At 46.8% G+C, this 27304-nt stretch overlaps 2 protein-coding genes across 5 annotated transcripts in view; one reads left to right on the top strand and one right to left on the bottom strand.

Annotated features, from left to right (window-relative positions):
• The window catches only part of CCND3 (cyclin D3), a 126384-nt gene extending 119252 nt beyond the window's left edge, over positions 1 to 7132 (bottom strand). Inside the window, exon 1 of one of the 2 annotated variants that reach the window (XM_028846631.2) lies at positions 6518 to 7132. The gene's annotated coding sequence lies outside the window, so the exon portion shown is untranslated. The remainder of the gene's footprint in view (positions 1 to 6517) is intronic. The other variant, XM_028846630.2, reaches the window with a different exon arrangement.
• A 1411-nt stretch (positions 7133 to 8543) lies between these two features.
• The window catches only part of TAF8 (TATA-box binding protein associated factor 8), a 43223-nt gene continuing 24462 nt past the window's right edge, over positions 8544 to 27304 (top strand). For all 3 annotated transcript variants that reach the window (XM_015136339.3, XM_015136341.3, XM_077999967.1), the window contains exons 1-6: positions 8544 to 8607; positions 9375 to 9531; positions 13884 to 13982; positions 14307 to 14369; positions 15744 to 15868; positions 25642 to 25789. In XM_015136339.3, the coding sequence (XP_014991825.2) occupies positions 8563 to 8607; positions 9375 to 9531; positions 13884 to 13982; positions 14307 to 14369; positions 15744 to 15868; positions 25642 to 25789 (637 nt within the window). In that variant the 5' untranslated portion in view covers positions 8544 to 8562. The remainder of the gene's footprint in view (positions 8608 to 9374; positions 9532 to 13883; positions 13983 to 14306; positions 14370 to 15743; positions 15869 to 25641; positions 25790 to 27304) is intronic.

The following is a 27304-nucleotide window of genomic DNA, read 5'->3' as shown; positions in this document are numbered from 1 at the left end:
AGGACATATGGCCTGCCCACCACTCAGCAGAGCTTTGTGTGCACTGCCTCATAATCTTATGGAAATGTAGGCTTGGAAGTGTTTTGTTTTGTTTTTTTTTGAGATGGAGTTCTGCTCTTGTTACCCAGGCTGGAGTGCAATGGTGCGATCTCGGCTCACTGCAACCTCTGCCTCCTGGGTTCAAGGGATTCTCCTGCCTCAGCCTCCTGCGTAGCTGGGGTTACAGGCATGCACCACCATGCCCGGCTAATTTTGTATTTTTAGTAGAGACGGGGTTTCTCCATGTTGGTCAGGCTGGTCTTGAACTCCTGACTTCAGATGATCCGCCTGCCTCAGCCTCCCAAAGTGCTGGAATTACAGGAATGAGCCACTGCGACTGGCCGGAAGTCTTAATCCTGCAGTCTCTGTGCCTCCCCTGTGCCTCAGTTTCCTTATGCGTAAAAAGCAGAATAATAATGCCTCCCTCATGGTCTGCTGGGAGGATGCAAAAAGATACTTGACATACAGTAGGTATTCAACTAATACTGGTTATTATTAATTCTCACAATTACCCAGAGAGGTGGGGCTTATATTTATGCCCATTTTACAGACAAAGAAAATTTCACATAGCCAGAAAGGAGCTGAGCTAGGACTTGAAGTGGGGTGGTTTGTCTATGAAGAACAGGCGCTCTCGACCACTCCATGACAGATGGCACAGATTAGTGGTTACATGCACAAACGTTACAGCCAAGTGGCTGAGTCAGACTTCCAGCTCAGTCACAGATGGGCTGTGTGTACGGAAGCAAGCTGCTAGACCTCTCAGTACCTTGGTTTGCTCACCTGCAAAATGGGTGTCTCTGGCCAGGCACAGTGGCCCATGCCTGTAATTTCAGCACTTTGGGAGGCCGAGGCAGGAGGATTGCTTGGGCCCCGGAGCGCAAGACCAGCCTGGGCAAAAGGGCGAAATCCCATCTCTGCAAAAAATTAGCTGAGCATGCCGGGCGCGGTGGCTCACACCTGTAATCCCAGCACTTTGGGAGGCCGAGGCAGGCAGATCACGAGGTCGGGAATTCGAGACCATCCTGGCCAACATGGTGAAACCCCATAAAAGATCCAAAAAATTAGCTGGGCGTGGTGGCGGGTGCCTGTAATCCTAGCTACTTGGGAGGCTGAAGCAGGAGAATCACTTGAATCTGGGAGGCAGAGATTGCAGTGGACCAAGATCGTATCAATGCACTCTAGCCTGGGCAACAGAGTGAGATTCCGTTTCAAAAAAATAATTAAAAATTAGCTGAGCATGGTGGCGCCACTCCTGTGGTCCCAACTACCCGGGAGGCTGAGATGGGGGGATCATCTCTGTCTGGGAAGTCAAGGCTGCAGTGAGCCGAGATCACGCCACTGCACTCTAGCCTGGGCGACAGAGTAAGACCCTGTCTCAAAAAAATCAGGGTGTCTTTGCTCATTCTGGGCTCTGTCTCTGTGTCCCTGGAGGCCCAGTGGCTCTGTGCCTCTGTAAAGGTCTGAGGGGGCAGCAAGCAGATCTGGGCCAAGGATGGAGGTACCAGCAACCCTCTCCTTCCAGAGATAACCCCTCAGCCCTCACCTCAGGAACGGCTGTCCTGGGGAATTTCATCCAGGATGGGAGAACTGGTCAGGCCACTGAGTGCAAATAGTTTCAGAGAGGTGGGGCTCTTGAGGCCCCTTCCGGGAGATGACACAGGTATGTCCTTTGAAGAGCATAAATGGCCATGCCACATTAGTTACCCTGCTGGTTCACAGGGCCGTTGGCCTTGCCCTCTGCTCTGGACACATGGGGCCCTCTCTCTCAAAGAGAAAGGACAGTCAGGAAGGGGAAAGAGAAGATGTGGAAGGAATCCCTGACCTGGGGACGGGTATATGCCCCAGAGGCGGAGGCCTGCACATTCTGGCTGGAGCCTGGACAAGACAGAAGAGCACCTTTTATGGGGGCTGTGCTGGGTCAAAAGCAGTTCTCTGGGCCCCAGTGTGTAAATAGCTGGTGATGGGCTGGGAGCAGAGGCCCCTTGAAACCAGTCAGTGCCTGGAGAACCCGGCAACGCTCTTCACCCAATCCAGCCACACCGGGGCGACACACTGGGCAACAGCCCCACCTGGTGGACGATCAGGGACTACAATGGGCCAGGGAGTACGGGAGAGCAAAGAATGACAAGAAGAGGAAAGCAGGGGAAAAATCATAGCAAGGGGTTTACAGGCAAAGGGGCTTTGAGGTCGTTTTGCTGGCAGAGGCCCCTCTTACAGCATGCGCTCTAAGCCCCATGTGTTAGAAAGTTCTATGTTTTTTGAAAATCTGCCTCCACCAGTCCTGCTAACCCCCTACTTCAAGGCTTGCTAGGGCAACCTTTTAAATATTTGCATACAGCTACAGTATCCCTCCTAAATCTTCCCCTTTGGTGCAGCCTTCCAGAGTTTGACCTGACCTCTCACCTCCTGCATCTTTTTTTTTTTTTTTTTTTTAACTTGGCTATCCTTTCTTTCTTTTTTTTTTTTTTTTTTTTTTTTTTGAGACGGATTCTCACTCTGTCACCCAGGCTGGAGCGCAATGGTGCGATGTTGGCTTACTGCAACCTCTGCCTCCCGGGTTCAAGCGATTCTTGTGCCTCAGCCTCCTGAGTAGTTGTGATTACAGGCGCATGCCACCAGGCCCAGTTTTTTGTTGTTGTTGTTGTTTTGTATTTTTAGTAGAGATGGGGGTTTCACCATGTTGGTCAGGCTGGCCTCGAACTCCTGACCTCGTGATCCGCCCGCCTTGGCCTCCCAAAGTGCTGGGATTACAGGCATGAGCCACCGTCCCCAGTGGTTATCCCTTCTTAAATACATTAACTTCCAAGGAATCACTTCCAATTCTATCCCTCTCCCATACCAGCAGCAGCATTTTAAAAATCCCTTTATATTTCAGCCTCCCTGTCTCAGTGTTTGATATACTAGGAAAGTCAATGCTCAGATTGAGAGTTAATTCATGAGTAAAAAGCCTAGACTTTGAAATCAGATAGAACCTTGTTCAAGTCCAGGCTCTGCCACTTACTAGCTAAATCACTTTGAGCAAGTTTGCCTTTCTGAGCCTCAGTTTCCTATCCGCAAATTGGAGATAGAGGTGTTTACTACCTAGAGTTGTGGTGAATAAATATTAAATAAGACAGTACAGGTAAAACACCTAAGGACAGCTCCTGCAACACCATTCAGCTCCTAAGGGGCAATTACAGCCACATTCCTCTGAGTTTAAAGGTTGTAGGGAATGCTCTGGGGAAGAGAAAAGTGAAGGGGCCAAAGAAGGAGAAGAGACTTTCTGGAATTAGCCTTTCTCAACCAGCAGATGGGTAACTTGTTCCAATCCCATTTCTAGCAGTGTCTGTTGCCACCCCTAGGAAGGGGCAGGCCTTGACAGCTCTTTGAAACTTGAGGATTTAAAATTTAAATGTCTTTGAGGGCAAGATAAACACACCTACTGCTCAGCAGGGAAAGGGAAACTTGGCAGGGGCCCCAGAACTTTCCCCACCCCCAGCCCTCCCTAAACTTCCTCTTGTGGTTTTTCAAGAGTACAACCTGTTCTCCACAGCCAAGCCAGTGTCTGGGGCAGGGGGCCAGGGCGTGCCAAGGGCTCCGCTGCACCCCACCCTACCAGCGAGCGAGGGAGGAAGGTGCATGCGTGGGAGAAGAGCAGCATGGAGGTTTATCATTCTTAAGGTTCACATCCTGCTTACCCGTTTTCTCAGTGCAGCCACCCTCTACCCAGTTCCCACCCTTGACTCCCAGCATCAATACCCCTGTCCCCAACACACACTCCTTTCTCAAAGACAGATGCACGAAGTGTAGGCAGAAAGGGACCACCTCAAGGCCTCCCCAGACCTGTGGAGAAGGTCCTTGTAAGAAATTTAAAAGCATTTCAGAAAGAAGGTGGAAAAGGGGCTGGAATCCATGGACACTGTCCTGTGCCCTTGCTTGCATCACCAGCATTATCCCAGCCTGTCTGGAGGGACTGGGTAGGATACATGGATGCAGCTTTGGAAGCAGGAGCTGTGGGAAAGAGAGGTGTGAGCATCTTAAGCTTGCACCCACTCCTTAGCCATCTTCCTTACTCAGCTACCAAGCTGGAATGCACATCTAGAATGTGAGCATCTCTGCTATTCTTAATTCCCAACAAAAGAGGTGTCTTGGTTTCCCACGTCCCCAGATTCTGGCACATCACGTCCAAGTTGAGAAGTTCTTTCTTGAATATAATCTTAGTTCATTCCTCTTGGTTTATTCACATTCCCCCTTTTCCTTTGAGTGAGGCTTACACAGGGGAAAACATTCATACATTTGTGTGCACGCACGCACACACGTGCACGCACGCACACACACACACACAGCCATCAGGAAAGGATACCAGTTCTGTGCAGTTCCCACAACCCTATTCCAGGCCTGCTGGGCTCACTGTAAACAGTACCAGCCCCACGGCTCAGGTAACAGATGGCTGTATCATCCAAGATACAGGACCACAGACTCCCTTTAGGAAACTCCTAAGTTCCTGGCTCAAGTGCACATTTTATGTGGTCAGTGAAGGAGGCAGGCTAGCCTAATGGTTAAGAATAAAGCCTCCCAGCTGGGCGTGGTAGCTCATGCCTGTAATCCCAGCACTTTGGGAGGCTGAGGCGGGTGGATCAGGAGGTCAGGAGATCGAGACCATCCTGGCTAACACGGTGAAACCCCGTCTCTACTAAAAATACAAAAAATTAGCCGGGCATGGTGGTGGGCGCCTGTAGTCCCAGCTACTCAGGAGGCTGAGGCAGGAGAATGGCGTGAACCCAGGAGGCAGAGCTTGCAGTGAGCCGAGATCGCACCACTGCACTCCAGCCTGGGCGACAGAGCGAGACTCCGTCTCAAAAAATAAATAAATAAATAAATAAATAAAGCCTCTCAAATCAAGTGACCTGGGTTTAAATCCCAGCTCTGCCATTTGTTTCTTGTGTCTGAAGGAAGATTACTTATCTCCAGTGCCTGCGTTTCCTCGTCTATAAAATGGAGAGAATCCTAATGCCTACCTCGTAGGACTGTATTAGGAGGTTTAAATGAGATATGATCTCTAAGTCACTTAGAAGAGTACCTGACAGTGTTATGTAACTGTTAGCTAGTATTCTGAGCCCTTGAGGGAAGAGGGAAGGGGAAGTCGTAAGGAGAAGATACTTGGGACCATGGAGGTCATGATCTCAATGACTGGCATAGACTAGGACTCTGCTAGAATTATCAGAGAAGCTTTCAGTGTTAAGTTCCAGGCGGAAGAAACTGTGATTTGATTACCATGACATCCCCAACAGCTATGGGAATAGCCTGTGCAGATGGAGTATGGCCACAGCAAATGGGTGCTGAATGAATTAATAAATTGGTGTGTCAGTCATTTCCCAAAGGAGCCCCGGAATTGAACGGCCAGAAGAATCTGTGAGGAAGCAAAGGGAGATCCACTTCTCCATCCATGTCTGGTCCCAAAGAGAAATGAGGTGGTAGGCAGAGGGCAAGGACTCGTCAGAGGAAACGGTCTCAGAGTCCAGGGATGGGGAGGGGGTGCCCAGGATTGTGTGGACTGTCACATCACCCCCAGGTGGACCCTCCCAGCTGCACCCAGCTGGGAATTCCTGGGTTCTTGGGACCCAGCCCAGAAAATTGCCTTTTCTGGGACTCATCCTGTTCATCCCCTTGATGCTTAGACAGTGGATTAAAGGGAGCGGGAATTGTTTCTGGGTTGCCCCTATATTCCAGTGTCCAACACCACAGCTGGGATTCAATCCAGCTCTGTGGAATAAGTGCCCCCAAAGACTTCTATGCTTTTCATCCTTCTGAATCGAACTCAAATGTCCTTTTCTCTCTAAAGCCTTCCCAGTCACCCCAGCCAGTGCACTTGACATCTATGTCTGTTCTGTGATCCATATTAGCTGTGGATAAATAACATCATTGCACCCTCAACATTCCATATAATGCCAGGCACATAGTGGGTGTTCAACCAATGCAAATGAATAACTTAATGCTCCCTTAATAACAGCAACCAATGTATTCAGTTATTCCTCTTGTTGACACTTCAAGAGACACAGAGGAGGCTAAGATCATCACCTATGTACCAATCAGACACCACTGAGGGGTTCCTCCCTCCAGTTTCACCCCGGTGCACTGGTCAGAGCACCCACAGACTCCCCATCCACACTGGTCTGCCCTCCTAGAGGCCTTCCACCCCATCTTTGAGGCACGAGAAGAGCAACAGCTCGGTAAAGCCACGGGGCTTCCAGATCAGCTGGAGGGGGTTGTGCCGATGTGTGTACATACAGACGGCTCAGGGCCTTTGGGGGTTTCTCTGCCCTTCAACTCCGTGCAGAACATCTCCCTCAGTGGGAAAGTTAGCCAAGCTTTGGGTGCCAACTGGGAAGTGATGATGCAGCGACCCCGTTGACCCACCCAGCGCCGATCCCCAACGCATGGTCTGACATGCCTGAGCTGACATCCCATCTACCCCGGTTTCTCCAGCCCCCAAGCCTACCTCCTCGGCAGGTGAGCTCCCCGGAGCACCAACTGGGGTCGTCGGCGCTCTCTCCCGCCGCCTCTGGTGCCTGCCTTTGGGGAGTTGGGGTGGTCGCAACCACCAGCCACGAGGAGGGGATTGCACCTCTCTCCCCGGCGTCCGAACAGAGCCAGTCTCCACCCCTGCAGGGGCGAAGTGTTTACAAAGTCCGCGCCGCGCCGCCGATCCCGAGCTGGGCAGGAAGTGGGGAAGAGGGGGCGGAGGAGACAAAGGGGCTGGTGCTCTGCTCAGCCAAGTTTCAGTCCCCGGCCCGACCCCTCCACCCCCTGCACATCCTCGGCGAGACCAGGAGGCTCATCCGGCGCCGCAAACCCCCGCCCGCAGCCCCCGCCCCACACGGCATAGGTGAGGGGGCGGGGCGCCACAGAGGCTCAGTGTGGGCGACCGGCCGGGGCGGCACGGGTTCCCAGACCGCTGCCTCCTGGCGTTCGCAACTCCTCCACGTGCTATCCAGGAAGTAAACAAAATCATGAGGAGCGATTTCTTTTTCTTTTTCTTGAGACGGAGTCTCCCTCTGTCGCCCAAGCTGGAGTGCAGTGGCGCGATCTCGGCTCACTGCAGCCTCCGCCTCCCGGATTCAAGCGATTCTCCTGCCTCAGCCTCCGGAGTAGCTGGGACTACAGGCGCCTGCCAGCACGCCCGGCTAATTTTTTGTACTTTTAGTAGAGACAGGGTTTCACCATGTTGGTCAGGCTGGTCTCGAACTCCTGACCTCAGGTGATCCACCCGCCTCGGCTTCCCAAAGTGCTGGGATTACAAGCGTGAGCCACCGCGCCCGGCCAATTTCTTGACTCTTACTACACGTCAGGCACTATGACAGACCCTTTCTGTGTATCATCCCATCTTACCCCCAGTTTTACAGAAGAGGAAACTGAGACACACTGAGGATTAGGTCAAGTGCCCGAAGTACCACAGCTGGCTAGTGTTAGGATTCAAACCCAGAGTCTGCGTCCTGCCAGGCAACTGCAAATGGGGACGATTACGGTGCAGCCAGAGGGGCTGACAGGCCAGGTAGAAAACAACTGGCAGCCGCGGGCACCCCACGCCCTGGGAGTGAGGCGGCAAGGGACAAGTCTCCCGCCCCACCCAGACTTGCCTCGCAAATACTTGCGGGTTGAGGGCGCGAAGGCAGCAGGATGCAGCGACAGACTTGGAGTAGGTAGTCCAGGCTCTACTCCAAGTGGGCCATTGACAGGCTGGGCGGCCCTCAGCACAAAATCACGAAGCTGGATGCTCCAGTGTTTCCCAACATTACCTGCTCAGGAGAATCATCTGGGGAGCTCCTTAATGAGAAAGATTCCCAAGTCCCTCTTCCACAGAGTGAAGTCACTGGGATTGGGCTGGACCCAGCCAGGTGTTGCTAATAATCAGACAAGTTTGGAAAACCCTGCAAGTGTAGTTGACCTCCTGGGTCCTTCCAGGAGTGTGCTCTTTACAAGAACCGATTTTCATATTAAAATAGGTTTCTTTTAACTCAGTGAAACCCAGCGCGTTTTCCCGGTCCACAACCAAGCCACTGAAGGCCCCAGAACACTTCACTTTCAAAAGGTCACGTGAGGCGGGTGCGGTAGCTCAAGCCTGTAATCCCAGCACGTTGGGAGGCCGAGGCCGCGGATTGCTTGAGCCCAGGAGTTCGAGACCAGCCTGGCCAACATGGCGAAATTCGGTCTCTACTAAAAATACAAAAACTAGCGGGGCGTGGTGGTGCCCGCCTGTAATCCCAGCTACTCCGGAGGCTGAGGCGGCAGGATCGCTTGAGCCCGGGAGGTGGCGATCGCGCCATTGCACTCTAGCCTGGGAGACAGAGAAGACTCTGTTATCTTAAAAAAAAAAAAAAAAAAAAAAAAAAAAAAAAAAAAGTCACGTGAGCCGGGGTCACCGCAGGCGTCCCCCAACCGACTGGGCTTCGGAAAACCAAGGGGCGCACGCCGCCCCGCCCCGTCCCGCCCCGCGACTACAAGTCCCATCGCGCCCCGCGCTCGCGCACACTACGCCAGAGCAAGATGGCCGACGCGGCGGCCACAGCTGGGGCCGGCGGCTCTGGAACGGTAAGGGCAAGAAGCGCGGACCCGGAGCCGAGAGAGTTTGGGTATCCTGCAACATTCCCCTAGACTGAGCAACAAGCTAGGCCCCATAAATCCAGCCCCATCATGAGCTCCGACTGGCGGAGGGTCTTTTCAGGCCGTACGCGCCCCCTCCCTGGGACTTGGCTGCGGCCGCCGGAGTTGGCGGACCTGTGTCTTGATTGGCTCCTTTGCTGTTGGGGGTTGGGAACCCGGAACACCCCCTGATTGGTCCGAACATGCCATTTTCGCCTTCTTATTGGCCGGCCAAAGTTGAAAGGCATTCCCGTTTCAAAACATTTAGCTTTCTTACTTTTTCGTGCTGTTTTCTTTTGTCCTCCTCGCCGTCACCTCTTGTTACTGTTTTCATTTTCCCTTTCAATGAAATGGTGTGAAGATGGGGGGCACAAGAGAGGGATCCTATTTTTTCTGGGGGACAGGTCTTAATCCCATCATGCGTGTTTCTTCAGCTGTGTATTCTAATAATCTGCTAAAGTAGAAAGTAAAAGACCTGCTATTTTATCTCATTGGGACCGTACTTTTTAGGTGGGCGGAAAAGTAGTCTCTGTATTTAAAGCACCTTGGGTGCTCAATTTTTACTCAGTTGGCCAAGATCTGTAAATCTAAACATTAAGCACTGATTTTTAAAATAAAAGTAGTAAAAGAACTTTGTTTGCCATTGACCACGTATGAACTATGTGATTGCATCCTTCTCCTGTGGATGAAAATCTTTCTGGGCTGCTGCTTCACAGAGATCGGGAAGTAAACAGTCCACTAACCCTGCCGATAACTATCATCTGGCCCGGAGGAGAACCCTGCAGGTGGTTGTGAGCTCCTTGCTGACAGAGGCAGGGTTTGAGAGTGCTGAGAAAGCATCCGTGGAAACGCTGACAGAGATGCTGCAGAGCTGTGAGTACACAGAAACACTAGTCCTTGGAGTCAACCCCAACATCAGTTCAGTGCCCTGCTTTGTGATAGTGTTTGAGAGGATTTAAGAAAAAGATAAACTTTTTTCTTAAGAGGGGAGAAAAAAAATTTTTTTTAATGTAAAAAGTTGAGAAAAGAGCATAATGGGCTGAGCGCGGTGGCTCACGCCTGTAATCCCAGTACTTTGGGAGGCCAAGGTGGGTGAATCACCTGAAGTCAGGAGTTCAAGACGAAACCCCGTCTCTACTAAAAAATACAAAAAAAAATTAGCTGGGCGTGGTGGCTGGTGCCTGTAATCCCAGCTACTCGGGAGGCTGAGGCAGGAGAATTGCTTGAATCTGGGAGGCAGAGGTTACAGTAAACTGAGATCTTACCACTGCACTCCAGCCTGTGAGGCTCCGTCCCCAACAACAAAAACAGAAAAGAGCATAATGAAGTGACTTACGGGCTTTAGAATCAGATAGACTTGGGTGTACATCATCACTCTGTCACTTAATAGCTTGGGCAAGCCACTGAATCTCCTGAACCTCAATTTCCTCATTTGTGAAATGAGATAACAGTTTGTACCTCATGGAGTTGCAAATGTAAGTGAGATATATATATAAAACATTCAGTGCTGGGGAGATTATAAGCTCTTGGTGAGTTATGGGTGCCCTTAAGGACTTTTGTTGGGGAGTCAGGGCTAATTCCCCATGCAATAGATATCATCACATTATGTAATCAAATGCTAGATTGTGTGATACAAAGAATGAAGGGGAAAAGCCACTTTTTTTTTTTTTTGAGACAAAAGAGTTTCACTCTGTTGCCCAGGCTGGGGTGCTGCAGTTTCACAATCTCAGCTCACTACAGCCTCCGCCTCCTGGGTTCAAGCAATTCTCCTGCCACAGCCTCTCAAGTAGCTGGAATCATAGCCATGCACTACCACTCCTGGCTAATTTTTGTATTTTTAGTAGAGACAGGGTTTCACCGTGTTGGCCAGGCTGGTCTCAAACTGCTGACCTCAGGTGATCCGCCCACCTCTCAATGTGCTGGGATTACAGGCGTGAGCCACCGCACCCAGCTGAAAAGCCACTTTTAAAAGGAAATGTGTTGAGATTTAGAAGCCCGGGTGTGGTCTCACAGAGGCTTTTCTGCATGTACAACATATTTCCCTGTTTTGAACTTTCGGGGGATGGGATAGGATGAGGGTTGGAAGTATTTATGGTGTTTCTTAGGGATCAACAACTATGAAAGGAAGTAGGAGAAAGGTTTGGGCAGAGGGAGAAGTGGAGTGCAATGCAGGCCAAACAAAGAACTGGACAACTTAGCCAGGAACCCTGGAGCATCATTGCCTATCAAGCTGAAAAGGCCCTGCCTTTATACTCAGGTCTTGATCAAACACTAGATGTGGGCTACCCCAAGAAGGGTGATCTTGGGCAAAGTAATTCTCTGCAGCTGATGTTTGGCACTTTTAAATACCAAATGTTTTCCTAAAGCAGTGATCTGAATCATTTTGGCTTCAGAACTCCTATATTTATTCATTTAGAGATGGGGTCTCGCTGTGTTGCCAATGCTGGCCTCAAACTTCTGGACCTAAGCCTCCCACATAGCTGGGACTACAGGCATGTGCCACCATGCCCAGCTCTCAGAATCCCTTTTTATTTTTATTTTTATTTTTTTTGAGACGGAGTGTCGCTTTGTCTCCCAGGCTGGAGTGCAGTGGCCGGATCTCAGCTCACTGCAAGCTCCGCCTCCTGGGTTCCCACCATTCTCCTGCCTCAGCCTCCCGAGTAGCTGGGACTACAGGCGCCCGCCACCTCGCCCAGCTAGTTTTTTTTGTATTTTTTAGTAGAGACGGGGTTTCACCATGTTAGCCAGGATGGTCTCGATCTCCTGGCCTTGTGATCCACCTGTCTCGGCCTCCCAAAGTGCTGGGATTACAGGCTTGAGCCACTACGCCTGGCCAGAATCTCTTTTTATTAATAAACATTGAGGACCCCAAATAGCTTTTGTATATGTGTATTTGCCACGTTAGAAAAAACAAATTTTGGGACTGGGCGTGGTGGCTCACGCCTGTAATCCCAGCACTTTGGGAGGTTGAGGTGGGTGTATCGCCTGAGGTCAAGAGTTTTGAGACCAGCCTGGCCAACATAGTGAAACCCTGTCTCTACTAAAAATACAAAAAATTAGCTGGGTGTGGTGGCGGGCACCTGTAATTCCAGCTACTCTGGAGGCTGAGGCGGGAGAATTGCTTGAACCCAGGAGGTGGAGGTTGCATTGAGCCAAGATCACACCATTGTACTCCAGCCTGGGCAACAAGAGCGAAACTCCATCTCAAAAAAAAAAAAAAAGAAGAAGAAAAAGGAAATTTCGAAAATAAGAACGTACGATTACATATTCTGTTATTCATCAGACCCATGATGTCATCAAAAGTCACATAGACTCAGGAAAACTACCTGAGAGAATGAGAGTGAAAAAGTCAAATAATGACTTAATTTTATCATGAAAATAGTTTTGACCTGTGTGGACTTTAGAACAGATTTTGGGGCCTACCACAGGTTCCACTACTTTTTGAACTTTGTCCTAAAGGAATGAATTAATAGTTCCCAAGAGATAAGAATGCAGTTCTTGGAACAGTCTTGGAATTTAGAGTTTAAAAGTCATGGATAGAGGCTGGTGTTAAGTGACTTGCTCAGGGTAGCAGGGGAATTGGTGGTAGGTCCCCTGTTAGACACCCTTCCCTGTCAAGCACTACTTGCTTTTATTTTCTGAGCCACTTAAAATCTGAGCCAACATTTTATCCCTAGAGCAGGAGTTCTTTACCTTTTGAGGCCCCTTTATACATTTGATAAAATCTGTGGACCCATTCCCCAAAAAATGCTTTTTTTGTGTGTAAAATTCAGCACAGCTTCAGAGTATTCGTGAAACCTCCCGTCCGCCTTGGAAGCTCATTCACAGAACCGAGCTTCAAAACTCCATCTTAGAAACCTTCCCCCCCTTTTCCCCAAAGGACTTTAGTGTGACTCTTAAATAGAGGTTCAGCTTCAGGCAGAAGAAACAAAAATTGCCCATCAGAGAATAAGACCGTTTTGTGTGTGTGGTGGTGAGATACACATAACCAAATTTATCATTTTAACCATTTTTAAGTGTACAATTCAGTGGTATTAAGTATATTCACAATGTTGTGCAACCATTCACAGTATTTCCAGAACTTTTTCATCATTCTCAACAGAAACTCTGTAAACATAAACAGTAATTCCTCATTCTCCCTCCCCCTCCATTCCCTGGTAACTTCTAATCTACTTTCCATCTCTGGATACCTCATGTAAGTAGAATCTTTATTTGTCTTTTTGTGTCTGCCTTATTTCACTTAACATAATGTTTTCTTTTCTTTTCTTTTCTTTTCTTTTCTTTTCTTTTTTTTGAGATGCAGTCTCGCTCTGTGTCCCAGGCTGGAGTGCAGTGGTGCAATCTCGGCTCACTGCAACCACTTCTACCTCCCAGGTTCAAGCGATTCTCAGCCTCCTGAGTAGCTGGGATTATAGGCGTGTGCCACCTCACCTGGCTAATTTTTTATATTTTTGGTAGAGATGGGGTTTTACCATGTTGGCCAGGCTGGTCTCGAACTCCTGACCTCAAGTGATCCACCTGCCTCAGCCTCCCAAGTGCTGGGATTACAGGCATAAGCCACCACACCTGGCCCTAGCATAATGTTTTCTATTTTTTTCTTTTTCTTTTTTTCTTTTTTTTTTTAAGGAGTTCTCGCTCTGTCGCCCAGGCTGGAGTGCAGTGGCGCAATCTCTGCTCACTGCCACCTCCCCCTCCCGGGTTCAAGCTATTTCTCATGTCTCAGCCTCCCGAGTGGCTAGGATTACAGGCACCTACCACCACCCGTGGCTAATTTTTGTATTTTTAGTAGAGATGGGGTTTCGCCATGTTGGTCAGATTGGTCTCAAACTCCTGACCTCAGGTAATCCACCCGCCTCGGCCTCCCAAAGTGCTGGGATTACAGGCCTGAGCCACCACACCTGGCCTAGCATAATGTTTTCAAAGTTCATCTATGCTATAACATTACCAGAATTTCCTTCTTTTAAAGGCTGGATAATATTCCATTGTGTGTATATAGCACATTTTGTTTGTTCATTCACCTGTTAATGGACATTGGGTTGTTTCTACCTTTTGGCTATAGTGAATCATGCTGCTGTGAACATTGGTGTACTAGTAGCTGTTTGAATCCCTGCTTTCAATTCATTTGGGTATATACCTAGCAGTGGAATTGTTGGCTTATCTGGTAATTCTATGTTTAGCTTTCTGAGGAACCGAGAATAAGTTTTATGCCTTTAATCCCCTCTTAGACATTTCAGAAATTGGGAGAAGTGCCAAGTCTTACTGTGAGCACACAGCCAGGACCCAGCCCACACTGTCAGATATCGTGGTCACACTTGTTGAGATGGGTGAGTATACCTTCAGTTTCCAGTTCTTCCGTGCAACTGGAGAGAGAAGTTCCTAGGAGTCAGGCATGTCTGCTAAGTGTTCTTCGTTTCCCTCATGGTTCTCTTGATTTGCTTTGAGCTTGAGAGAGTTATCAAGAGAGATTCCTCTGAACACATCTAAGAGGCCTCATAATTCCCTGTTGGGGAATTCTGCCAGAGCTGCTTTTTGCGTGGCTGCAAGGTCATTGAGTTGAGAGTTTAAGCCATTTGTCCATAATACTACTATTCTTTCTGTATTCAATATCCAGTGGTCTGGGCAGTGATTTTTGTTTTCCTGTCTCTTAGGTTTCAATGTGGACACTCTCCCTGCCTATGCAAAACGGTCTCAGAGGATGGTCATCACTGCTCGTAAGTGACTTTGAACTGAGGTACCTAGCAATTTATCAATTAATGCTTGTGGAATGAAGTAATTGACTATGGTAGGGATTGGATTAGTAGCTACTTCCTTGTTGCAGGCTCTCTTCCAATGTTTGGGGCTACCTACAATATAATCTTTATTTGGGCTAGTGGGATTAGCATGTGAAATTCAGTCACCAAAAGGTAAACCACCTTTGAGATATTGCTGTGTTTCTTGTGCTCTAGCCCCAGAAGGGCAAATGATGCTGCTTGGAAAAATGAAAGTTCTTGTTCTCCTTAGATTAAGGGTTGGTACATTGTGGACTATGGGCCAAACGCAGCCTGCCTCCTGTTTTTGTAAATAAAGTCTTATCAGAATGCACCCATATTTACTTATTATCTGTGGCTGTTTTCATGCTATATTAGCATAGTTTAGTTGTGGTAGAGACTGTACCACATGCAGAATGTAAAGTATTTATTATATGGCCCTTTACACAAAGTTTGATGACCTCTACTTTAAGTAAAACTGGGTGCCATAAGCTGAGTGGCGAGTAACCAGTTTGGGCTTGTAGGACCTGGAGAGAATTAACTGGATTTTTTTCTTTTCTTTTTTTTTTTGAGATGGAGTCTCGCTTTGCTGCCCAGACTGGAGTGCAGTGGCACAATCTCGGCTGACTACTGCAACCTCTGTCTCCCAGGTTCAAGCTATTCTGCCTCAGCCTCCCAAGTAGCTGGGATTACAGGTGCCCGCCACCACACCCGGCTAACTTTTACATTTTTAGTAGAGGCAGGGTTTTACCATGTTGGACAGGCTGGTCTTGATCTCCTGACCGCGAGTGATCCGCCCACCTCAGTCTCCCAAAGTGCTGGGATTACAGGCGTGAGCCACCGCACCCGGCCTGGATTTTTTCTTTAAAGTCACTTTTTTCATGTTGGTATTTTTTTAAAAAACTCCCTCTCAACATATAGCAGTGGAAGGTGCCATTTTCAATCCCCTCTTGTTATCATTAAGCTCACACTTACTGTCCCCAGCTCATTGTTCCTTTTTGTTATCCAAGGTCTGTGAAAAGAGAACCAGCAGCCCATGTAACTTGCGTAGCTCCTCAGCATGCTGTTTTACATAGTTACTGTGGCCATAGCCATCCACCTCTACCTAAGAGGCTTGTGGGCAGATTGTTGTCAAAGGGAATGTCAACCAAGATTAGCCAGCAGGGCTGGGCATTGTATGCCATCAAAGACTGTTTATGGATTGAAATACAAAATGCAACTTGTTTAGAAAATTGAGGTCTGGCATTTTTTTGAGAAAATGAAGCTTTGGGGAGAGACCATAATCTGTAGAAATCAGGGTCTTGGGTGGAGGGGTAATCAATTGTGACTCTGTTGCAGCTCCGGTGACCAATCAGCCAGTGACCCCCAAGGCTCTTACTGCAGGGCAGAACCGACCCCACCCGCCGCACATCCCCAGCCATTTTCCTGAGTTCCCTGATCCCCACACCTACATCAAAACTCCGGTGAGTGTTGAAGCCACACTGGGGCTGTGTGTGGTGTAAAGCACAGAGTCAGTTTCTACCGACTGTCATGCGGCAGTGTCCAGTCCAAAAGTTTGTTGATGAAAGGGTGGTTCAAAACTCAGAATGTGGCCAGGCACGTTGGGCTCACACCTGTAATCCCAGTATTTTAGGAGGCCGAGGCAGGAAGATCACTTGAGCCCAGCAGTTCAAGACCAACCTGGGCAGCAGAGCAAGACCCTGTCTCATTTGAAAAATAAAGAAAGAAAGAAAAAAAGAATTCAGATTATCTTTCCTCATTGAGAAACAATTGGCAAATGAGAATTATGTTCTCAAGTTTACCAGCTAAAGTGTAATTAACAAAGAAATTGAAGCTGACCCCAGTATTTTCTGTCCTACTGAAACACAAAAGTACATAGCCACATAGGAACAAGACTGAAAAGGTATTCCACTAAATGTTCATAGTAATTTTTAGTTGAGATTTTAGGTAATTTTGTTTTGTGTTTACTTTTCTGAGTTTTCCAAATTTTCCATAATAGGAAAATTATTTTTTCAATTGGGGGAAAAGTTACTTTAAAAATATTTAGTAACGGCCAGGAGCAGTGGCTCATGCCTTTAATCCCAACACTTTGGAAGGTCGAGGCAGATGGATCACCTCAGGTCAGGAATTCGAGACCAGCCTAGCCAACACAGTGAAACCCCGTCTCCACTAAAATTACAAAAATTAGCTGTGCGTGGTAGCATATACCTGTAGTTCCAGCTACTCAGGAGGCTGAGGCAGGAGAATTAAACCTGGAAGGCAGAAGTTGCAGTGAGCTGAGATTGCACCACTGCACTCCAGCCTAGGCAACAGAGCAAGACTCTGTCTCAAAAATAAATAAAAATTAGTAATGATAATGAAATGGAACTTATCACTCTGAGCTCTAGGTCTGAACAAGAAGAAGATGAGTTATCCTCTGTGGTTTGAATGTGTTCTAATTTGCCTGAATGGCAGTTTTACCTTCGGTTGGGAAGGTGTTCTCCCACACTTCCTTTGCTTCTGCCTCCATACCATATAGTGATGGCCATCGTGCGGGCTGCTGCAGCAAGCCCTCATGTCCTCTGGACATTTCTCCACACCTCAGGGTGGGGGAGAGGGGAGTAGTAGCTGCCCAGCTAATGCAACATAGCCCTTGCCCTTGCCCTTGATCAGATCTCTCTATTCCCTGGGCTGCTGTAACAAAGTGCCACAAACCAGGTGACTTAGAACAACAGAAATTTATTGTCTCACCGTTCTGGAGGCTAGAAGTCTAAAATTAAGGTATCATGCTCCCTCTGAAACCTGTAGAGGAGTCCCTCCTTGCATCTTCCTAGATTCTGGTGGTTGGCCAGCATTCTTTGGCGTTTCTTGGCTCATAGGTGCATCACTCCAGCTTTCTGTCTTCACATGGCATTCTTTTTTGTGTGTGGTAGCAGGGGCAGCGGGGGAGACTGGAGTTTTATTATTACTCAAATCAGTCTTCCTGAGCATTCGGGGAGCAGAGTTTTTAAGGATAATGTGGTAGGTCGGGGGAAGCCAGTGAGCCAGGAGTGCTGATTGGTCAGAGATGAAGTCATAGGGACTCAGGGCCGGGCAAGGTGGCTCGTGCCTGTAATCCCAGCACTTTGGGAGGCCGAGGCGGGGGGATCATTAGGTCAGGAGATTGAGACCATCCTGGCTAACACGGTGAAACACCGTCTCTACTAAAAATACAAAAAATTAGCCGGGCATGGTGGCAGGTGCCTGTAGTCCCAGCTACTCGGGAGGCTAAGGCAGGAGAATAGCATGAACCCGGGAGGCAGAGCTCGCAGTGAGCCAAGATTGTGCCACTGCACTCCAGCCTGGGTAACAGAGCAAGACTCCGTCTCAAGGAAAAAAAAAAAAAAAAGAAATCATAGGGACTCAGAGCTGTCTTCTTGCACTGAGTCAGTTCCTGGGTGGGAGCCACAAGATCAGATGAGCCAGTTTATGGATCTGGGTGGGGCCAGCTGATCCATCAAGTCCAAGATACCTCAAGCACTGATCTTAGGAACAGTTTAGGGAGGGTCAGAATCTTGTAGCCTCCAGCTGCATGACTTCTAAACCATAATTTCTAATCTTGTGGCTAACGTTAGTCCTACAAAGGCAATCTAGTCTCCAGGCAAGATGGAGGTCTGCTTTGGGAAAAGGAGTGTCTTTGTTTAACTCTAAACTAAGTTTCTCCCAAAGTTAGTTTAGCCTATGCCCAGGAATGAACAAGGACAGCTTGGAGGGTAGAAGCAAGATGGAGTCAGTTAAGTTAGATCTCTTTCACTGTCTCGTCATAATTTTGCAAAGGTGGTTTCAGTCCTTCCCTTTGGGTTTTAATAACACCTTAATCTTAAGGTGTAGGCTATGAAGAAGAGTGGAACTGGTTTGCAACTGTCTGAGTGTACTCATGCAGGCCTGGCTGGGCGTTCATGGCTTGCATGGCACAAACATTAGTACTCTCATCTATAGTTTTACTACAGTGTTTAAGTGAAACAGCCCACTATAAGGTAAATAACGAGTCCTTGGATGAGGAGTACAATTCCCAATTTTAAAAACAAAGATTTGAAAGCACTAGTCTGGGGACTTCTAACCCACAAAGAATTTAGAATTTAGTCTAAACTGCAGAAAAAACGCCGAGAACAGCTAACAACAGTGTACTATAGTTTTTCTTTTAAAGCATAATTTTTCTCTCTCCAGTCCCCATTTTTATTAAAAACAAATCATGATACAATGATTTGTTTACAAAATAAACTTTAGTCTTACTGTACTTGGCCCCATTATTTGCATAAAGTGCAGCAAGAATAATTATTTTTCACTTAGACTTTTTAAATTGGCTTTGATAGAACTCTGTTCCATGAAGAATCTCAGATAAGACTTTTTCAAAGCAAGCCCAGCCATGGGTTTGTACCCTCAGATACCTATGAGTTGGGCAAATTTCTCTCCTCTTGAGGTCCCAAGATAGCTTAGGGTTCCTGAACCTGTTTGAAAGTGACATTCTTTACTTACCACAGGTCAGGAACCTTGTACAGGGACTCTGTGTGGACAGGGTATAAGGCCAGATTCCCCAGTGGGCTTTAATTGGCTATATAAGTCATCTTTCATTCTTTAAAGAAAGCATGCCATTCCAGTCAAAGCCTTGGTAAAATAACCAATTTCTCCAACTGTGTCCTGTTACAAAAGAAAACAGATTCTTATTGCACTTTTGCAATTAGCTATACTGCCATAAATTGAGAAATATTAATAGTTTCCAAATTCTGGAGAAATCAGGTAGAGAGGAACAATATGCTCCAAATTTTGTTCACAGGAGTTTATTTTACCCCCGTATTAAAAGTTGCCAATAGTTCTAAAGAAATAATTTATCTTGACTCTGAAAACAAGGTTTAGCAATGATTAAGACATTAGCTTGGCCGGGCGCGGTGGCTCAAGCCTGTAATCCCAGCACTTTGGGAGGCCGAGGCGGGCGGATCACAAGGTCAGGAGATCGAGACCACAGTGAAACCCCGTCTCTACTAAAAATACAAAAAATTAGCCGGGCGCGGTGGCGGGCGCCTGTAGTCCCAGCTACTCAGGAGGCTGAGGCAGGAGAATGGCGGGAACCCGGGAGGCGGAGCTTGCAGTGAGCCGAGATCGCGCCACTGCACTCCAGCCTGGGCAACAGCGTGAGACTCCGTCTCAAAAAAAAAAAAAAAAAAAAAAAAAAAAAGACATTAGCTCTCCATGAGAGTCCTAGAAGTTTGGTTTTTCCCTCTATTCCAATAGCACAATTGTTGTTGTTGTTGTTGTTTTGAGACGGTGTCATGCTCTGTTGCCCAGGCTGGAGTACAGCAGCGCGATCTCAGCTCACTGCAAGCTCCGCCTCCCGGGTTCACGCCATGCCTCTACCTCAGGCTCCCAAGTAGCTGGGATTACAGGCGCCCGCCACCACGCCTGGCTAATTTTTTGTATTTTTAGTAGAGACGGGGTTTCACCGTGTTAGCCAGGATGGTCTTGATTTCCTGACCTCATGATCCGCCCACCCCGGCCTCCCAAAGTACTGGGATTACAGGCGTGAACCATTGTGCCCAGCTTTCAATAGCACAATTTTTAAAGTTATCTGAGACCTGAACTTAGAGTCCTATATTTGATTATAAACTACCTTTTGAAAAGGACCAAAGCAAGATAAAATGTCTGTGGATGACAAAAGTCTGTAGCCACTATTAAAGCTACAATTGGCTAGGAATTTTGGTTACTTCTGTGGCATACAGCAATTTTACATAACAATTATAATTATTAACATACAGTAAATTATATCAACATTATAGAAGTTTCCCATAATTTTGGACACATAACATATTTATACAAATACAGTCTAAACCAAACGCCATTCACTCTTCTATTTGAAAGTTTTTCCTGTATTCTAATGTCACAATCTCCAGAGTTATTAATCAGAAACCTGCATTTATGAGCACCTGTTAAATTTGATAGCCGATTATAAAACCATCTTTTAAAGAGGATCAAAATGAGACAACAATTGTCTGTGTATGACAAAAACATTTTAGGGCAGCAACAGTTAAAGACACAATTGGCAAGGAAATTTGTTACCTTTGTGGCACACAGTCTGTTAACATAATAATTGTAGTTATTACTGATCGCATACACTAAGTCATATTAGAATTATACAAGTTTTATGTAATTTTGAAACATATACCAATAACATAGTTATACAAATATAGACCAAAGAAAGCAAAACACCATTTCATATTTGACAATGCTTCCTGTATGATTTTTTTATGAGATAAGCCAAATGTCACTTTTGGGCTTTAGAGGACATAATATCTAAAGTGTTAGGTTAGAAAGAGACATAATTAGCCGGGTGCGGTGGCTCAAGCCTGTAATCCCAGCACTTTGGGAGGCTGAGATGGGCAGATCACGAGGTCAGGAGATCGAGACCATCCTGGCTAACACGGTGAAACCCCGTCTCTACTAAAAAAAAAATACAAAAACCTAGCCAGGTGAGGTGGCGGGTGCCTGTAGTCCCAGCTACTCGGGAGGCTGAGGCAGGAGAATGGCCTGAACCCGGGAGGCGGAGCTTGCAGTGAGCTGAGATCCGGCCACTGCACTACAGCCTGGGCGACAGAGCGAGACTCCGTCTCAAAAAAAAAAAAAAAAAAAAAAAAAAAGAAAGAGACATAATTTGTAATTGGATTTTGGAAAGTTTGTCAAATATCAAAGGTTTAAAACACTGGATATCACAAAATAGAATCCCAGGTCACAATAAGTCATTCGTTTGGCCAAAATGATAACTCCAAACAATTTTTTTAAAAAGAAAAATCTTTACTCTGATAGAGGAGACCTAGCTTTCCAAACAAGACTCAGTGAAGATAGCATGAGGCCAGCTGAATCCCTCTCTCCTCTCTCTCTCCTCTTTTTTTTCCCTGCCATTTACCCAAAGGAGAAAAGAAAACCCTTTCATTATCTTTTAACATTACATAAAAATCATCTTCAAAAGAGAAAAACAAATTTCATATTTGCATTAGTGCATCTTTAATGTTAGCTAGTTTTTTAAATAAAATTTTATATCTCTACCCAGTTTTGATTAGTTTGACCATACGGTAAGGTTTTCATAAGCTTTTTAGAATTTTCCTTTACAATTTTCCATCAAACAGCAGATCAATTTTCTAAGAAAACCCCATTATTCAGACACATGGGCCCAGATTCTGGCCCCACATCAGTATGATTTTAATGTTTTAACCTACAGAAAAAAGCTAAATAATTTCGTTTAAATCTTAGCCAACTTGTTGGTACCCACAGAATTTTTACAAGATCAACCCTTTACAAACCCTTTTCACTTTGCTTAAACCTTCAGTTTTGGTTCTGTTACTCTTTTAGGTTAAGACAATCTTTTTTTTTTTTTGAGACGGAGTCTTGCTCTGTCACCCAGACACGTACTTCCAAATAAGGTCATATTGTGAGGTACTAGGACATATCAAAAATGTTTTTTGTGGGGACACAGTTCAACCCATAACATTCTTTAACTTTAACAGATAGGGATATAGTGTATCCGTATCTGTAAAAAATTTTTTTTGAGACAGGGTCTTACTTTGTCGCCCAGGCTGCTGGAGTGCAATGGGGCAATCTCAGCTCACCACAGCTTCGACCTCCTAGACTCAAGTGATCCTCCCGCCTCAACCTCCCGAGTAGCTGGGACTATAGCGGTGCACCACCATGCCCAGCTAATTTTTGTATCTTCTGTAGAGACAGGGTTTCACCATGTTGCCCAGGCTGGTCTCAAATTCCTGGGTGCAAGCAATTTGCCCAGGCATGGGTATATACTCCAGTATGTGTTTGCTTATTTATGTGAATATTATAATGTAACATTGTGCGAAATAATGTACATTAAAAGATAATCTTACTCTTACTCCTGTAAAATGTTTAGGAAACCTAAAACCTTTTCTAGTGGGAGCGATTGCCTCTGCTTTTTTTTTTTTTTTTGAGACGGAGTCTCGCTCTGTCACCCAGGCTGGAGTGCAGTGGCGCTTCTCGGCTCACTACAAGCTCTGCCTCCCGGGTTCACGCCATTCTCCTGCCTCATCCTCCCGAGTAGCTGGGACTACAGGCGCCCGCCACCGCGCCCGGCTAATTTTTTTACATTTTTAGTAGAGACGGGATTTCATCGTGGAAGCCAGGATGGCCTCGATCTCCTGACCTTGTGATCTGCCCTCCTCGGCCTCCCAAAGTGCTGGGATTACAGGCATGAGCCACCGCGCCCGGCTGCCTCTGCTTTTTATTTTTTGAAATCATAGTTTTTTTTTGTTTATTTGTTTGTTTTGTTGTTGTTATTTTATAGAGATGGGGAGAGGTTTTTTGTCTTTCTGTGGTGCCCAAGCTGGCCTTGAACTCCTAGCCTTAAGCAGCCTTTGCACCTTGGCCTCCTAGAGTGCTGGGATTACAGGCATGCACCACTGCACTCAGTCTTTTTTTAGAGGTGGAGTTCTTGCTCTGTTGCCCAGGCTGGAGTGCAGTGGTGTAATCATGGCACTACAGCTTTGAACTCCCAGGCTCAAGCAATCCTCCCACCTCAGCCTGCAGAATAGCTAGGACCACAAGCATGTGTTACCATGCTAGCCTGGAAATCTTGGTTTAATATTTGATGGAATAATAAGTTGGAGGTCAGATTCTAAGATTAGTTTATTTTGATACTTTAATGGCTCTCATAGTTGAAGATGGTACATCACAAAGATATGTAACATCATTGGCTGCTCTTAATAAACCATAAAACTATTTTTTTATTCTCATTTACTCATTATTCAAAGAATTTTGTTGAAAATTTTCTATTAAATTTCTAATTTATTGAGTGCCAAAAGTTGTCTTAGGAATAATTACAAGATTTTGCATTTTAATGTTTTTAACAAGTACAATATGTTCAAAATCCACTCATTTTAATTTTGGGAAGTTTTGGTTTTTTGGGGGGAGGGGGGGACGGGCACAGAGTTTGTCTCAGTCCCCCAGGCTGGAGTGCAGTGGTATGATCTTGGCTCATTGCAACCTCCGTCTCCCAGGTTCAAGCCATCCTCATGTCTCAGCCTCCTCCGAGTAGCTGGAATTACAAGTGCCCGCCACCATGCCTGGCTAATTTTTGTATTTTTGGTTGAGACGGGGTTTCCCCATGTTGACCAGGCTAGTCTCAAATTCCTGACCTCAGGTGATCCACCTGCCTCGGCCTCCCAAAATGCTGGGATTACAGTTGTGAGCCACCATACCCAGCCTTTTGGGAAGATTTTTAACATGTCAGAAAATTCTGTTTCTTTGTTTAAGTATAGATAGGAGAACTGTATAGGTGACACACTTGAACTGATGGTGACAACAAAGAAACATTTCTAGGTGCCTCCTTTGAAAATACTATCTCCATATCATGAAGAGTAGTTACTTTATTGGTTGTTGTTAAAATGTCACCATTGCCATTATCAATTAAAATATTTTCCGGCCGGGTACAGTGACTCACACCTGTAATCACAGCACTTTGGGAGGCCAAGGTGGGTGGATCATCTGAGGTCAGGAGTTCAAGACCAGCCTGGCCAACATGATGAAACCCCATCTCTACTAAAAATGCAAAAATTAGCTGGGCGTGGTGGCATGTGCCTGTAGTCCCAGCTACTCAGGAGTCTGAGGCAGGAGAATCGCTTGAACCCAGGAGGTGGAGGTTGTAGTGAGCCGAGATTGCGCCACCGCACTCCAGCCTGGGTGACAGAGCAAGACTCTGTCTCCAAAAAATAAAAATAATAAAGTAAAATGTTTTGGCTCATTTCTCATTCTGATCTCAATTGTTTTCATTCCATAACTTGATTGCCAACAAGCTCATAATTAGGAGGAAGAGTGGCAGCCTGCCATTTTCTTGGTCACTTGCACTGTATAGTAAGATCTTCAGCCTCTTTCTTTGAGGGAATCTTTTTGGAACGACGTATCCATATTGTGAGGATTGATTTTTTTTTTTTTTTTTTTGAGATGGAGTCTCACTTTCCCAGGCTGGAGTGCAATGGTGCGATCTCGGCTCACTGCAACCTCCACCTCCCGGGTTCAAGTGATTCTCCTGCCTCAGCCTGCCAAGTAGCTGGGACTACAGGCGCACGCCACCACACCCAGCTCATTTTTGTATTTTTAGTGGAGACGGGGTTTCACCATGTTGGCCAGGGTGGGTGAGGATTGATTTAATAAGATGGGATGGTATAATCCATAAATCCGCATAGGCAGCCACTCCCATACTGCAGGAGGTCACATTACGCTGATGGAACCTGTGATCCCCGTCAGGGCTTCCCTGGGGACACTCCCACTCTTTCTTTAGGGTGCGTCTCTTAGACCTGAGACCATCTGTCGTGGGAGCTGAATGAAGGCCCCAGGACAATCTCTACAGTAAATATTTGTACATTTCTTAATTTTTCTTTTTTTTCTTTTTTTTTTTTTTTTGAAATGGAGTCTCGCTCTGTCACCCAGGCTGGAGTGCAGTGGTGTGATCTTGGCTCACCGCAACCTCTGCCTCCCAAGTTCAAGCGATTCTCCTACCTCAGCCTCCCGAGTAGTTGGGATTACAGGTGCCTGCCACCACGCCTGGCTAATGTTTTTTATTTTTAGTAAAGATAGGGTTTCACCATCTTGGCCAGGCTGGTCTCAAACTCCTGACCTCATGATCCACCCACCTTGGCCTCCCAAAGTGCTAGGATTACAGGTGTGAGCCACCATGCCTGGCCTTAATTTTTAATTAGAAATACATATTAATGTAGTTACATTGTTCGTCCGCCTTTCTACTGTGCTTTGGTGATCTTGGCTCTAACTAATGGTATTGAGTCATTTTATTTTATTTCATTTTATTTATTTGTTTTTGAGACAGAGTCTCGCTCCTGTTGCCCAGGCTGGAGTGCAATGATGCAATCTTGGCTCATTGCAACCTCCACCTCCCGGGTTCAAGCCATTCTCCTGCCTTAGCCTCCCAAGTAGCTGGGATTACAGGTGCACACCACCACACCCAGCTAATTTTTGTATTTTTAGTAGAGACGGGGTTTTGTTATGTTGGCCAGGCTGGTCTCGAACTCCTGACCTCCGGTGATCCACCAGCCTCAGCCTCCCAAAGTGCTGGGATTATAGGCGTGAGCCACCGCGCCTGGCCTGGTATTGGGTCATTTTAGAGAATAGGGCATAGCAACAGCAAGCCAGGGAGCTGATGAAAGCAGAATGATACTTCGGCATCACCTCAGTGTCTTTGCTATTCTGTTTGTAGACGTACCGTGAGCCCGTGTCAGACTACCAGGTCCTGCGGGAGAAGGCTGCATCCCAGCGGCGCGATGTGGAGCGGGCACTTACCCGTTTCATGGCCAAGACAGGCGAGACTCAGAGTCTTTTCAAAGATGACGTCAGCACATTTCCATGTGAGAGTTGCCCCGCTGTGTGGACCCTGTCTTATTTGAAATACTCACACTATCTTTTCTTTCTCTCAGCATAGTAGGAAGCAACAAATAAGCTTTTGTCCTTCCCTTGGGTACAGCTTGCCCCTCAGATTTCTGGCTCCTTTCCCCAGATCTTAAGAGTCTGTCCTTAACTGACAGCTCCAGGACAGTAATGGCCTCTGTTGGGATTGGCCGCTTGAGGTCCATTGAGTTACCTTGAGGTGGCCTAGGCCTAGGCATCAGAGTCACTCAGTGGCAGCCCAGGTAGTAGAAGGAACACTGGCATCAGGGGCCAGTTGCCCATCGTGATATTCCCTCATAGGTCCCATCTCATTTAAGTTGGCATCTCGGCACTGTTTGGCCATGTTGACCAAGCTACTTCATTTCCATAGACCTCAGTTTTTACAAATATGAGTGAGGGAGGTTGGTTTAGGCGATTCCTTCATTCAGCAAGCTCCTGTGGAATGCCTGCTGTGTGCCTAGCTCTGGAATAACAGCAGCTGCCAGTTATTAAGTGCCAGATACTGTGCCGATCACTTCCCATACATTATCTCATTAAATCCTCTTGTGAGCCTCTGAGTCAGGAACTGATATATCACTACCTTCATAGGAACCCTTCAATGAGGCACAAGAGAAATGAAGTCACTTCCTCAAGGAGCATGGCTAGTAGATAGCATTCAAACCTAGCTCTTACTGCCGGACCCCACATCTGACCCACAGTAAAAAATAATTCTGGAGTTTTTGTGGGTAGATTCTGAAGTCATACTGCCTTAGAATCCCATTCTGCCATTTTTTAAGTTTTTTTTTTGGAGACAGAGTCTTGCTCTGTCACCCAGGCTGGAATGCAGTGGCGCGATCTCTGCTCACTGCAACCTCGGCCTCCCAGGTTCAAACGATTTTTCTGCTTCAAGTAACTGAGACTACAGGCATTAGCCACCAACCCGGCTAATTTTTTGTATTTTTAGTAGAGACGGGGTTTCACCCAGTTGGCCAGGCTGGTCTTGAACTCCTGAGCTCAAGTGATCCACCTACCTCAGCCTCCCAAGGTGCTGGGATTATAGGCATGAGCCACCACGCCCAGCCAATTCTAGAGCATTTTCTAACAGTCACATTCTACCATAGAAGTATACACGGAGACTTTTTCTTTTCGTGTTTTGAGACAGGATCTCACTCTGTCACCTAGTCTTGAGTACAGTGGCACAAACACAGCTAACTGCAGCCTGGACCTCCTGGACTCAAGTCTCCCACCTCAGCCTCCCTAGTAGCTGGGACTACAGGCATGCACTATTATACCTGGCTAATTTTATTTTTCCTAGAGACGGGATTTCACCATGTTGCCCAGGCTGGTCTCAAACTCCTGGGCTCAAGCAGTCCTCCTGCCTCAGCCTCCCAAAGTGCTAGGATTATAGGCATGAGCCACCACACCTGGCCTTCTTTCTTTTAATGTTAATTTTAAATCAATTTCTTCCTCTCATCCTCATTGCTTTTTGGAACTCT

The sequence above is a fragment of the Macaca mulatta genome, chromosome 4 (genome assembly GCF_049350105.2).
Source record: "Macaca mulatta isolate MMU2019108-1 chromosome 4, T2T-MMU8v2.0, whole genome shotgun sequence".
Lineage (NCBI taxonomy): Eukaryota > Metazoa > Chordata > Mammalia > Primates > Cercopithecidae > Macaca > Macaca mulatta.
This window is presented reverse-complemented; position numbering and strand designations above follow the sequence as displayed.